At 41.6% G+C, this 14910-nt stretch overlaps 1 protein-coding gene and 2 long non-coding RNA genes across 4 annotated transcripts in view; 1 reads left to right on the top strand and 2 right to left on the bottom strand.

Annotated features, from left to right (window-relative positions):
* Positions 1 to 6119, bottom strand: part of RNF11 (ring finger protein 11) — a 33097-nt gene extending 26978 nt beyond the window's left edge. Inside the window, exon 1 of the mRNA XM_064516194.1 lies at positions 5506 to 6119. Within this exon, the coding sequence (XP_064372264.1) occupies positions 5506 to 5628 (123 nt within the window). The 5' untranslated portion in view covers positions 5629 to 6119. The remainder of the gene's footprint in view (positions 1 to 5505) is intronic.
* Positions 6120 to 9665: 3546 nt separating this feature from the next.
* On the top strand, positions 9666 to 10978 carry LOC135329055 (uncharacterized). Its single transcript, XR_010390256.1, has 3 exons — positions 9666 to 9852; positions 10678 to 10795; positions 10881 to 10978. It is a non-coding gene; the product is annotated as an uncharacterized LOC135329055 (long non-coding RNA).
* A 212-nt stretch (positions 10979 to 11190) lies between these two features.
* LOC112986567 (uncharacterized) overlaps positions 11191 to 14910 on the bottom strand; it is a 30450-nt gene continuing 26730 nt past the window's right edge. For both annotated transcript variants that reach the window (XR_003260056.2, XR_010390255.1), the window contains one exon: positions 11191 to 11330. This is a non-coding gene — a long non-coding RNA (uncharacterized LOC112986567). The remainder of the gene's footprint in view (positions 11331 to 14910) is intronic.

Below are 14910 nucleotides of genomic sequence, written 5' to 3'. Positions count from 1 at the left end.
TTTAGCACTTGGTCTTTCACAGTTAGAGATATTATTAGAGGATGTTATTACAGCACTTGTTCATTTCTGAAAACAAGTTATATAAGGTAGCTGGAGCAATCATTATTGAGAAGTAAACACAAAACAACACTACCATTTCTCATCTGTGCCACAAATGTTGAGCTTCAGCTCCTCTGTCACCTTCTCTTCTCACCAAGGTTGATCTCCACCTGTGTCAATATTGCCCAAGAGCACTAGCTAGCGACAGCCAAACAGAGACACACTCTCCTTCGCACCCCTTTAAAGTTTCCACCCAAATAAGGAACTGTGCACTGACACAGTATTTCAGTTCAGGTCCACAAATGCAACTAATTCACACACATCAGCAAGGCCTGGAGGACAAGGAGAGGAAAGCCCTGCACATGCAGTTTTTAAAATACTCCTTTCTCTTACATAAAACTATTAGTTGGCTTGCCTTTTTTTTTTCTCTCCCCCCAAATAAAGTGATGGCTAGCTTTCTGTATGTAATGTTTTCCCATCACATCTTTCCTCCTCTTACGCTGCACCAACGCATACTAACAGCCTTGGCTTTGCACAGCCGCTCAGTGCCACCTCCGACACCGCGGAGGACTGCAGTGTTTGGTCTTGAGCGATGCACGCAGTCACCGGTGACAATTCATCTCATTCACAGCCCAACAGATTTCTCTACAGATATTTCTATAAATGATTGCAACTCCTATACCAGAATTATTTTGGTATGCAATTTTTAATGATGTTAATTACCATGCCTTTTAAGAGACAACATCAGAATACCAGTATTACTTCAGTCATAACATAAGTAATAAGGAGCATGTAATAACAGCTTTGTTGTTCTGTTGAGCAAAATAAATCCAATATATGCATCCATGATGACAAGCTTCAAACAGAAAAGTAGCAGAATGTTTCAAGAAAATTTCCGGCTGTTTAAATTGAGGAGCTTTTCAGTGTCTCAGATAAGCAACACTCAAAGGCTCGAGCTACTACGCTGCGCTCAGAGGATCCAGCAAGATGTCCTACTGGGGCGAGGAGGGTGCAGCCAGGCCCAGGCTGCTGCGCCGGCTCCCTGAACTCAGGACAGACGGAAGCAAGCGCAACAGGACACAGGGATCAGGGTGAGAGTACAGCATGTACTAGTGATGCTCAATTAACAGAGGAGGCCCAAGGAGCCTATTACGGCAGCCTCAATTTAAGAGAAGCCATGAGACATCCTAAATTGTGCTTTCAAAACTTGCTGTCCCCAACAACTTTTTCAAGATTATGGGAGCACAGCGTTGGCTTAAGCACGCCTGTGTGATCTCCCTTGTCTCATTTCACAGGCCTACAAGCTACTCAAAGGAGTTTCCAGGTCTAAAAGTTTTAAATGGATCCATCCAAATAAAAAGACACTAGGTCCACTAAAATATTTTACGTGGAGGGTGGTACAGAGTACCACAGCTGGCTTTGGAACCATTCAGCTAAAGGAGTACAGTATTTCATTAGCCTATATTCCGTATCACAATTTCAAACATACTTCTAAGCATTCGGCATCGATACCAAGAACTGTCACTTACTTCTCATGCTTTTAGCTTATTGATTTAGCAAGTGTTCTACATCTTTTTTTAAAATGGAGATTCCAGTGTATTTCGTCCACAGTTGTACTTTTTACATCTTCTCTCCCTAAGTATTGGGTAGTTTACTGCATAAAGTTTCCAAATTTAATAAACTGAGAAATTTTCTGCAACTATTAAGGAACTATTTAAGAACAGCAATACAAGACAAGGATTAAAGAAGTGCCACATCTGTTTTGCAAAACAAAGTCTTTGAGAAGAACTACTAAAAGTAAGAGAAACTGGAAAAAGCAGTGAACTTGTCTGGAAAAGCAGCAGAAGGCATATTGCCAACAGATGGCGAAGTCATACGCAGAAAAGAAAAATAAACTTGAAAGCATACTCAATTTTGAGGACCTGAGAAAAAACAAAACCAAAGCTAACTCTTTCCTCATCACAGATTCAGTAGTTAGAAATGGAGTTGCATTTGTGCAGTACTTGGACAAACAATCGTAGTTTCAAGTTCTAAAATGGAGGCACTGAAAATTAGTGTCTCTCTAGGAAAATGCTGGTCTACACTTGAAATCACTTCTCCTCTCCCCCCCACGCTTTTTTACTTTTGTTTTTTAATCATTTCCCATGTTAGCCCTTAAACTTGATGCACTAGAAAATGGATGATGCTTCAGTAGACCACCGTCTCATTTATTCAGATCCCTGTTTGAAAAGATGCTTTCTCTCCAAAGCCTTTCTGCTGTAACATACAACACATTGACACAGAAATTGGTATCAGACACAGGTGCATGCACAGCTTCCAAACAGAAGTTTTATTTCCCCATTACACGGTGAGTCCATACTGCCAATCCAGTTTTCAGTCTAATTTCTGGAAACAGGAATTTTATAAAACAGGTTCAATAGTGCTCAGAGCACTGATTAAAATAATTCAGCATGCAATTCTGAAAAGAATACTGGAGCTGCATTTTGCAGTTAGAAGTAATTAGCTAAATAAAAACTATGGCTCAGTTCTTATATGGATGCCCATGGCACAATAGAATCAGAACAAAAAAAAAAAAAAAAAAAAAAAAAAAAAAAAAAGAGAGATACCAAAATAAAATAGCAGTTAGTTACAAGAGACATACAAGTCCCTTTACAGTGAGGGTGGGGGAAGAGAGACACTGGAAACAGAAAGTAAACTGGGCATGAGTAAGGGACTAATACACAAGACTAGCTGTTTGTAAAGACTTGCTAAGGCAGATCCACAAAAATGCATCTTCACCAAACAAGCTTCCTCCCCTCAGTTTGCACACTTTCCAAGACCCATTCAGAAAGCTGGCACATCATTGCTGCAAACCCAAAGAAGCAAACATCACAGACTTTATTGACTTCTAAAATATGTCCATTTTATGGCTGAAATTTCAGGAGCTGGATTTTAAACTACTAGTATTGCACAGCTTCTTGTGCAGGCTGCTGGTTGCCACAAGCAAGTTCTCAAACTCTTCTTATCCTTTTCCTTGCTTTCCTTCCTCAGGCTTATATATTTCCATATATATTCTAATTCTAGGTAAAACACTGAAAGAAGTAATTATCACACACAAGGATAGAACACCCAAATTCCCATTTGTAGCACTGAAATCAAGTTGTCGCCTGAAAGTCAAAGTAGCAGAGTTACCTACTGCTATTGTAACACAACATAACGAACTCTTCAACTTTAGAGTTTGGCCTACCTAAAACAATTCAAAATTACAAATCCCTTAAACATAGCGTATTTCCCTTGACGTCACAGTATGTGAAATACCATGCAATACTGTAGGTCATGTTGACTTCTTATCACAAAGCACCATGGTTCAACAGCTGTGGGAAGCGAGCTTTGAATGGTGACTAAACGAGGCCGGAAACTCGCACAAAATGCCACATTAAAGCGAACGGGGTTTGCCCTCCCCAGCCCTAGGATTTAGGAATTGCGAAGATCAGTATACGGGGTTTCAGGGCAGCCAAGGCCATTCAAGACAGCCAAGCTCTTGTGTGCACATCACCCAATGCTACACAGCTTTATTCAAGCGAGGGAGGTTTTAATCTGAATGCACTTACTCAATAATAGACATCTATAAGCTCACTTATTTTACAGCCTACTGTTTTATCAGACAACCATCCTCATTTATTTCCAAATTTTTATCTTTTCAAATTAAAAACTAAGTCCTAGAGGCTGAGGAAGACTACTTATCCCCCACAGAAATCAACCCGAGAAGGCCTGCAGAGTGTGTATACTAGACTCATGACTCCTACAGGTTGTTTCCAAGGGAAAAACAACCCGCCACAAGTCTTATTAGAAATCAGAGGGGAATATGCAACAAATAGCATGCACAGCCAAACTCCATATGTTTATTTGACAAAAGTGTGATGCATTCCTAAACAGAATGGATGATTTAGGCTTAGCTTAGAATAACACATCCTTTAAAAAAAACTTCACCTGACATTAAGTACTTTCTATTCATTGGAGTTAAACAGACATAATTCAGAATTTAGGAAAAATTCCCCACATGAGGAAATTTATTCTAATATTGATCTTTTGCACGCATACAAAACAAACAGCTACAGACTGCCAAGTAATACCACTGTTGTTCCACTGCATCAGTGACTGCTACACATGTAGCTTCTCTTAAATGCTTAAGAAAATTCCTATCAGAGCTGTAATTCCTGAACGTGTAAAAGCATTTGCAGATTGCAAGTCTCCCCAGCTAAATACTTCCTGCAATTTTGTTAATTATACGCCACTTCTGCAACTACTGAATGACTCCCATCCTAGAAAATAAAGAGCTCTCAAGTCACCTTTCAGGATTTGTGTGTCAATCTGCCATTTTTATAGATTTCTCTGGAACATATTTTATTCTTTCAGACAGCACAGTATTTTTGAAACTTGAAAAAAACGCACAGTTGTACCACTTAAGTTCTCTTAGTTCTTAGACTATTTTTTCCATTCTTTCTTGCCATGCAGTCACCCACTTTAGATGGCTTGTTTAAAGCAATATACGTTTCTATATATGGGGATGGAGACGACAAGGAGCGGACAAGTGCAACCACAAGTTCAGCTTCCTTCTTTCTGAGGTCATCAGTGAATGGAGGTCAAAAACAAGGGTTTTTTGACATTAACAACATCGCAATTCTGTATCAACATTATCCTCTGCTGTGAAGAAAATTATGAAAGAAAATACCTGATTTTTTTTAACCTTCCTGATTAGTCATAAGATGTAGATTAATACAGTCTCTCGGAGATAGAAAAAACAATGGGAAAACGCTTCCTTTCTGGTGTCCCACACAACTGGAGGAAACAGGGTCTGCTGCATTAGAAGAGTTACTTACTGAGGATCAGCTACGGCTAAAAATGAGCGAGGGAGGCACAGGCGAGGACAACCGCACCAGACAAAGCGCAGCCTGGGTGCCAGCGCGCGGTCTCCCGGCCGGGAGCAGGGAGAGGAGCAACGCAGACAGTGATGTCACCGCGCGGGGACAACAAAGGAGGCGGCACGGGCTGGAAAACCGGCGTCCGCCCTTCCCAGCCAAAGCGTGGGGACCGCCGCCGCCGCCGCCCGGGATCCACAACGGCCCTCGAGGGAAGCCGGAGGGCTGGGTGAAAGGAAAAAATAAGTAAATAAAACAAAAATAATCAGCTCTCTCTCCCCTGGCTCCGGGTCGGGTCGGTGCTTTGTCCTCCTCACCTGCGGACTTTGCGCCTCAATTGAGAGTCATCCCCGCGCCACCAAAAAAACCCCCAAAAGCCTCATTTCCCGTCTGTTTAAAGGCCCAAATTCGCGAGGCCGAAGCAAACAAAGAAACTTCCCCCGAGGGGACGCGCTGCGAGGGAGGCAGAGGCTCGGGCGCAGGGCCGAGGCCGCGGAAGGAGATGGGGGCCGGGGCCGCTCACCTGCGCTCACCGCGGCCGCCCCCCGCCGCCCCCCCCCGCCGCTACCTGATATGGCGGCGGCGGCTCCTGGTCCGGCTCGGTCCCGTCGCCGTAGCTGGCCCTGTCCGACTGCGACTCGTGCAGCAGCGAGATGTCATCCGAGGTGGGGGACTTGAGGCAGTTCCCCATCTTCCCCCCCCGCCGCCTCGGCGCAGCGGGGCTTCTCCTCCTCCTTCTCCTCCTCCTCCGCGGGCACGGCGCGGCGGCCCCGCTGCCTCAGCCTCCGCGCCGCAGCGCGCAGCCCGCAGCGGCAGCCGCCCCGCCGGGGAGGCTCATGCCCGCCCCGGCCCTAAGCGGCTTAGCGGCGCGGCCGCCCGCCGCCTCCCGCTCGCCTCGCTCCGGCGCAGGGGAAGGGGCAGCGCTCGCCTCCCTCCCGCCCGCGGGGGCGGCGGGGGGGAGCAGCGGGGCTCAGGTGGGGTCCGCCCGCCGCCCGCCCCAGCGGCAGCCCCGGCGCGGTTCTGCTTCCTGGTCACCAGCGCGCTGCGCACGGGGCTTTGGCGCACAGGCCGCCGCGGCTCCTCCTCCCGCTCCTCCCCGCCCGCGCCAGCTCGGGAGCCGCCGCCAGGCCCCGCGGGGCCGCCCGGCCCGGTCCAACCCCCCGGCGCGGGGGAGGCAGCTCCGTCCCGGCTGCGCGGGCGGGGGCGGGCGGTTGCCTCACCGCGGCCCCCAAAATGGTGGGCGCCGCCTTGCCCCGCCCCCGCCCCCGGCGGCGCCGCGGCCCGGGCTGTGCGCGGCCATGGCGGCTCGGCCGCGGCTCCTGCCCCCGCCGCCGAGCAGGGTCAGCCCTCCCGGCTGGTGCCTTTTTTCGTTTTTCCTCTTTTTTCCCTTTTCGGTGCGGGGCCGGCTGCCCTCGGGGCTCGGCTTCGCGCGGGGAGGCGGCCGGGGACGTCCCGGCTTTCGCTCGGTGCCTTCAAGGCGGCCTTTGGGGCGTTTCACACGTGAGCAGATACTCACATAAACCCTATTACCTACCTCCTGTATTTTTTTCTTTATTAAAACGTGTTTTAATCACTTTCTGATACTAATTGCAAATTTCAGCAAAGGAAACGCCTGCAGCTTTCACTGTGGTAACGTCCTAACGTGCGTGTAAAGACCGAGACTAAGAGAAAAGCGTTCTCATCCCTTTTGCATCCATTAGGCGTTTTCCCACCTTGTCATCTGGGATCGTTCTTCAGAATTGCTCACTGGCTTTCAAACTCAGACCTCGAAATACGTTTTAAAATCCATTTTTGTTACAATATTCTTTTAAAGTTAAGCAAGTTTGGTGCAGATGAGAATATTTAGAAAGTGCAGTAATACAGTATAGTATAGCCATTTTTTAAAATTCCCTAGCATTCTCTGCTGATCTACTTTGACCCCACTTTGTGCTATAGTTTTCATCTTAGGTCAAAGCATCCAGCAGCCGCACTGATCCGTTTGGCCCTGCAGCCTTTACTTAAACATCAGAGAGGTCCTGCAGGGATCTACGTGCTTGAAGAACTGGGAGCAGACTTTCTGCTGTTTATCCAGGTAGTTTCTCCCTTGAAGATTTCCTTTTATTCCTGTTAAGGAGGTTTGCATTGCTGCTTATCTATGAATAACCTAAACGCCTTCAACAGAAAATCTATAGCAATAGAAAAGTCATGAGTGGCATTTATGGGGTTCAAACACGTTTTTAGTTTGGCTAAGAAACTGAGGAAAAAAATGGTGCACAAATTGTGAAGGTTACTCATGATGGAAAGGCTGTGCAATGGAGTGCTGTATAATAACGACTGCTGTACGTGACTCTGTCATTTGGGTGTTTAACGTGTAAGTACATTGACTTAGTTTAATAGGACAATTAGGAAGCCAAGCAATAGTTAGAGAGGAGCCAGTGAACACCACCTCGCCCAGGGATGATTTCAAGGTTAGGGCAATGTGGGAGCTATCTTCTGTGAGGATCTTAAGGTGATATTCCAGTAAGGTATGGATATTTTTAGTTATGCAGTGACAATGTTGGGAACGAGATTACTGGCAATTAAAAGGACTTCTTTATTCAGCTGTCACTTGATGTTTTATTGCTACCGTGGATATTAAGCCTGCATAGTCACTGTAACTATGCATAGTCCACGGGCCAGGCATGTGCCTCGATGTACCTTACAGTCCTGCTCTCTCAGTCGTACAGTACAGAGGTCCTGTAGGAGCAGGCGGTATCTCCCTTCTGGCTGGCATGCCAAGATTTTCTTTCTTTGGAAACCAGTGTACAGAAGTGGGTCTCTGGCCTCATCCCCGGAGTCAGCACACAGCTGGGAGACACTCTGGGGTGCCGTGGTATAGATATTGCCTTTATTTACCTTGAGTTAGATCAACAAAAGGAAAAACAGTAAGGGCTAAGTCCAGTTAAACCTTGTCCATAAGCATGTACAGGATACTGTAACTCCAGGCTCAGTTTAAAAGATAGAGAACTGTCAAATGCCAGAAAAGATCTACTTTTTATGACGGACTCACAGAGACGGAAGAGGAAGCACTTCACGTCTGGCTTTGCAACATGCAGGCTCTGCAGTCATGAGAGCTTGGAAAGAGCAAGAACAGTTACCGATCATTACCAATTTCTTTGAAATAGGGGTGATTTAAGCCACTTGTTGTTCTAGGCCATTTACTCCTATTTTTTCAGGTAGGCGGTTAATAATAACTTTGCGCCATAGGGTCAGAAGTTTTACAGCGGTCCCAGAGACTGAGAATGTAAAAATTGTTGTGCTCACAAACAGAAAGGTTCCCTTGTAATATCACCGTATATGCTGTGGTGTGGCCTGGATGGACTGTGAGGCTGCTGCTTTTGTCGGCTATGTTTTTTGCAGCTTGGGGATGAAAAAATAGCTGAAGAACTTCTCAAGGTAGATGCTGGTTGTCTTTAGTGCTCAACAGCCAGTTGGTAGGAGTCTTGCTCTAGAGAACACATGAACTGCTTTCACTGTTTCTCAGCATTAAGTGACAGAAAATTAAACAGATCTGGCAGGCTAAACTGTAACTACTTTCTGTAGATACTATTTTAAGTACATAGACTGCTTAGAAGGATCTGCTTTTGTGAAAATAGACACAGAGGTGATCCTTGTACATACAGTGCCAGAGGTGACTACAGACCAGAACAAAGCAGGCCCCCCTCTCCAAGCTCTTTGTGCTGTAGGAGATCCTCGTTCCATGCAGGCTTGGGAGCTCACAAGTAGGTTTTTACTGAAATTTGCCAGTATACAGCAATAATATTCTGTTAAGTTTCAACATGATAATGTCATACACAGGTCTGTTTCGGCCACTTTGTAGTTATGATTTGGCAGCTAGCATCTTCCAAGTGAAATGTATTTTTAAAAACAAAATGGAAATGTATGAAAAATGTTTATAAAGGATGCAAATAATGGAATGTTTTTATTTTGGATTTTTTGATATGAGGGAAGACAAGTTACACAACACTGTATTTTTAAGGCTTTTATATGATCTATCCAGAGATGATGAACTATACTACTAAAAAACCCCTAAAATTCTTTTGGAGTTTAAAATCTAAAACCCACTGAGGACCTAAAGAGTCTTTCCTGTTAACAGTTTATCTGCATATCTGACATCATAAAATGCCTGATTTAGCAATTAAAAAAAACATTGGTGACTTCATTTTACATGACCCATGGTCATTTTATTATTGGACGTCATTTTATATATGTTTAATGTATCATGCTCACCAAAAGGATTTGAAAGTCCTCAGCAAGAAAAACGTTTTTAATTTCCTTTGTTTCCATCAGCCTTGTCTTCCCAGCACTTATCCTCTCTTGTCAAGTCTTGTCTTTCTTCTGGAAAAAAATTGTTTTCTCAGTTCATACACAGAAGTCCAGTTAACTTCTCAGTGAAATCTTTCTGTGCCATGGAGCCCACAATTTCAGAGACAGCCCCAATTGTCCAGGTAACATTGATAAATAAGGCGCATTTTAATTTTAAAAACTTCTCTGGAGAAAATGTAGTATATACCTCTGGGGAATACCAGTAAATGACATTCTTCTGTAACACATGTGAATCTGATTGTGGGGATGACTGAGTTAATTTATTTGGTTATAAAGAACACAGCTTCTTCCAAAATACACGATTGTTTCCAGTTTTGTTGATATTTTAGCTGAATCATAGACATTTCTGTGTATGTATTACAAAAGCATATTGTTTTCCAAGAGAGAGTGAATGTAGCACAATAAAGCAATGTATTTGCCTTAAATGCACTTTGTGATACAGTAGTTTGCTCATGTTGCTAAAAATTGCCTAAACTTCTGCTTAAATTTTCCCAGTATCACAAATATCACATGTATCAGTTATCCTGAAGACACCATCTTGGCAAGGATATGCTTTCCATTACTGGCCTAAGTAAGTTACCTTCTATAACAGCTTTTTTCCCAAATCCGTAAGTTTTTTTCACCGAGGAGTGTAATGCCTGCTCCATACATTGGGGACCTACACATGTTGTCACAAGGTAGAAAAAGGACATGTATTTTGGCAAAAAAAAATAATCAAAGTCGACAATCTTCATACAAAAGTCATCTCTTGTCTCCTCTGCCATCCAGCTTCACGGTAATTTTTGTATAGTAGTCAATTTTCCTTTTTCTTAGTGTAATACATATCACAATCTCAACTTCAAGAATGATCAGAGACCTAGAAAACATGATCTGAGAGGAGAGACTGAAAGAATTGGGGTTGGTTAGCTTAAAGAAAAGTTTTGGGAAAAGAGATAATTATCTTCAAAAGCATAAAAGGTCTCTGCAAAGAGAAAAGGAATAAATTGTTCTCCATGTTCAGGGGATGTAGGGCAAAACATAATTGACTTAGAGTAAACGATTTCAGGTAGACATTAGGAAATTATTTCAAACTACAAAAGTAGATTAGCACTGGAAATGATTACCTGAGAATCTCATTCACTGAAGGCTTTGAAAAGCAAGTTAGGCAAAATTATCTCAGGAATGGTCTCAGATGCAGTAGATTGCATACAGATAACCCCCAAAGGTTCCAAACTATTTTATATTATTTCATTTCTCCCAGATGACTTACAACAGTTCTATTACTGTTAATTTTCATTTTTCCTTACACCCTCAGAAAATATCAATAAGAAAACATGGCAATAGGTAAAAAATATGGAAAGTAGAATGGGTTGTGAAGTTCCAATAGCAAAATATTAAGGAATCACAATTATTGCAGGATAACTCGTCTGTTCAAATGGGAGTGTGACTACCTGATATTTCTGCGTGGCAGGCCTTGGGAGTATTGAATACTGGGCCAGCATTCAACTCACAGTGGACATGCAATAACTGGAAATGTATGTTTTGAATAATCTTTTAAAATTTTAATTTAATTGAAGTGCTGGTCTTTTTCCTGTGTGAAATATTTTCTCCATTTGCTAGGAGCAAACTCTGTCCCAAGGTCTCCAGTGGTCAGTGTGCAAATCATCAGGAACCGTGACTGCAGGTTCTGAGATATTCTGCCTGAGATGTGAGGAAAAGATGGGTGCTTGCAGTAGCAGGTCCAAAAGTCAAAGCTGCCTCAACTAATGAGGAGTATGAAGTTTAACATGGTATTATTCCATCTCAGTTTGACTTTTATCTTGGAGACTCTTAGTTCCTCATGAAGCCTTCACTTCACTGCAACAGTAAGGTAGTGTCAAACATGCTCATTCTTCTTTGAAGCAGCATTGGGGCATTTGACATTCGTGCAGGTAGAACATGACTTTTGCTGCCCAACTTAATGTGCCCATCTTTCACCTTCTCCTGATTTTTCCTTTTTCTCCAACTTTTACTGGTTTCCTTGAAGCCTAAAATCTCAGAGATTTCTTCCTGTAGACAGCAGTATGTCTTCTGCAATGACAAATCAAAATACATGGAAAGATTCCTGAGAACCTATGTAGTCTATCCCTCTGCCATATGCCTCTGTAGGCACAAGTATTTCTATCTTTTTGAAAAATATTTCAACATAGTTGTGTTTAATTACTATTCTGTTCACTTATTTTGAGATGCATACCTACAATTAAGCTTTCAGAACAGCAAACTTGCTCCCTCTTTCAGTTAAGTAAGTTTATTCAAATTAAGGGCTCATTCTGGGAAATGACTCATCAAAACTCTAGAGATTATTGGAAATTTAGGAATAAGACGTACAGATATTACTGAGATTTTCGTGCTTAGCAATGAATATCTGTTACGTGTTCATTTAATTTCACTGCAGTTAATGTTTCATTAATAAGAGGAAGAAGATAAGACTATTGCTTTGAAGTTTCAATTTTATAATCCTTGTTTTTCATGTCAGTGAGGAAGCTTTTTCTTGATCGTTTCTGGATCAATAGCTTAATTCAAACACAATAGAAGCTGTAAATCCTTCTTTTGCATTAGTACTTGATGAGTCTGAGTTCAGGTCCCCTAAGCATTTGTTTTGGTAAGGAAACTTGGAAAGAGGAAACAGCTGGAGAAAAGCTAGCTACAAGTCGTTTCTGTGCTTTCACTGAAATAAGATGTAAATAAATGTAGTAAGATGTAAATAAATGAAATAAGATATAAATGAAGGTGATCTGGAAGTTTCAGTCAAAATCCTGTTTGGCATATTGAAGCTGGCCTCTGAATCTGAGCTGTCCAACATGACTTTTTCAACAGCACAAAAGTGATCTGTAATATGAACATCAGGAGCTGTAATGACATTTGAACATTGTCCATTAATATTTCCATGAATTAATATGTTACCATGAGAACATATTCAATTATAGTAAACTTAAGATGCTTTTTCAGGGCAAGTGTTAAATTCTGTGACAGAATTTAAAGGTATGGGCTAAAATGTTGTTCCTGTGATGTCATCTGTAGCTCTTGAATCAGAATCTTAAATTTGGATAGGGAGATCTCTGTTGTAGAAGCCCCATCTTGTGGACGACCAATCAATGACTACTTTAGCACAATAAAGATTAGAAATACTTAGAAAACCTAAGGATATTCTGACAATCTTTGCAATAAACTAGAGAGTCTTCATATTGCTGGAAAATATGGAAACATCATTCATATGCAGAAATCAACATATGTTTTTTGAAGAATGTATCCACAAGTAGGAAATAGTGAACTACAGAGAGATGAAAAACAGGGACAGAAACAAGGATGCTGTCTCCAGAACTCTCTTTTAAGTCTGAATCTGCTAAAGCACTGCAAACCCAAATCCTGCCTTGAATTCCCAGACTGGTTTTCTGTAACATTTGTATGGTATAAATGAGTATTTGGATGACAAAATCCTAGATTATTCATATATGAGCAGAAGAACATTCTTTGAGAAATTTGTTCAGACAAAAAGAACAGCAAAGTATGCATGGAAACTGAATCTGGAAACTTTGGAAACGTCCTTAAAGAGATACTTATCTTCAGCATAGTGTAATGGAAAAGCCTACATATTTGCTAGGAAGAACATTAGGATAGGTAAAAAGAAATGTGAAAACAAGTCTGTGATAAAAACTAATCTCAAATTTCAGAATGACAGTAGTGGGCATTGCTTGTTTAGCATACATTTTAACACTTTGAAGGAAACAGGCTACTATATGATTGTTTTCCATTTTGTAATAATAAAGGTGATAGTAAAATAGCCAGAAAGTGTAGTGAAATCTAGGGAAATTTGGCAGAAATGCCAATTCTAATTCTAAAACATCTATAACTCCGTTTTTTTTACCTTGTAGGTTGACATTTTTCAGACTTCTCCTCCATGCAGAAAGAATTACTGTTTTGAGTAACATAACCTCTTAATAGACATAGTGGATATGAGAATATGATCTTTATTTTAAGGTTTTAGAATCATCCCAGGAGGAGTTTTGAGTGGGGACAGTAGAAAAGAGCGGCTTTTCACTGAATTTGCAAGCTAGATCTGTGTGAAATTTAAGCAGGAGGCAGCTATGCGCTTAAGTCCAATCTGCTCTTTAAATCAAAGACATCCTACATCTTTAATTGAAAATGTAACAACTTTTCTTCTGTGAATATAGCATATCCAGGGAAAGTTTGGTGAGACTGGCTTGCTTGGAATTTGGGAGTAAGGAGGAATTTGGCATCTGAATAGGGCCTGATACCCCTTTGTGCTAGGGGAGAATGGAAGGTATCATTCCTACAGGTGGATATCTGATTAAAAAAAAGATAAACTTTTTGATCTGGACCTGTCTGGACATCACAAAGCACAGAAATTATTCCCTACTCCATATTAAGAGGAGTCTGGATGAAAGCTTCACTTTGAAGACACTTAAAAATTCCCTGTAAATGTACTGTCTGCCACTTCACAGTGTAGTTTAAAATAACTGTTTGTTTCCTATTGAGCCAAAACGAAAAACTTTTATTTTTATCCTTTAATAGTCTGAGAATTTCATAAACACAACTAGTTCATAACATAAACAGATCTAAATAAGTCACTGTTTTTAGTAAATTAATGGATAGAACTATAAAAGAACTTTACTGGCAGATTATAAAAAAACTTCACAGAAATGCCTGCAATTAAAAAATATATTTGTTGTTGTTTGGCAGTTCCTGAATGGCTCCTTTTGTTTCTATTAGAAAACCAAAGCCTTTCTTGAAATAGAATTCTGCATTTTAGGGGATGAGCATCTTTGATGAGTTGTCTGATGCAGGGCAGAAACTTTGAGAAAAATGCATATTCTCAGCTTTGACCTCAGTCTGCCCCTTAAGGAAGGGAATATTAAGACTTTAGGAATAACCAGGGCTAAAACTGTTATCTGGAAGAAAATTCTGCTGGAAACAGAGTGTGCTATAAAAATCTTTCCTCCAGAGTGTGGAACGAGGTCACTAAAGGAATGTAAGGTGTCCCTTCCTCAAGAGACTGAAAAGGAATGGCAAATGCTAGTTCACCCCTCAAGAGAACAGTATATGAAGTAGGGACACCTACTTACAATTCCCTGCACTTAAAGGATGAAGCATGAACAATTCAACAAGAGAAGTACAGACAGATATTAATATGATGCAAAATCTAGGGAAGATGTGGTCCAGGAAAAGAAAGCAAGTATGTAAAATTTTAGTAAGAGAGTTTTGGAAAACAAGAGTTTTGCAAAGCAAGAATTTATTCAGGAAATGTCAGGAGAGAACAATCATTGTTCAGAATCCCTAATCCAACAAGTAAATTCTCTATAGTTACAGTAAGCATAATCCCTGATATAAAAGACAGATTTTTTTTCCTTATTCTAGGGAGAAGGCTCTAGAAAAAGCCAAAATCTCCTGTAGAGTATTTATTTGGTAGTGTTATATACTTGATGGTTGAAAGACACAGACAAGGCAAGACTGGAAAGTTCAGGTAGTATCTATGGTAGAGAAAGCAGATCAACTGTCAGGCATTTAAGATACCTAAAGAAGGGCTTATGGGCCTGAAAACCTGCCTCCTCCCAATAATTTTGGTTGGAATATATATGGCGTGTTTAGCTAA

This window comes from Dromaius novaehollandiae, chromosome 8 (assembly GCF_036370855.1).
Source record: "Dromaius novaehollandiae isolate bDroNov1 chromosome 8, bDroNov1.hap1, whole genome shotgun sequence".
Taxonomy (NCBI): Eukaryota; Metazoa; Chordata; class Aves; order Casuariiformes; family Dromaiidae; genus Dromaius; species Dromaius novaehollandiae.
Note: the sequence above shows the minus strand (reverse complement) of the source record. Positions and strands in the feature narration are given on the sequence as shown.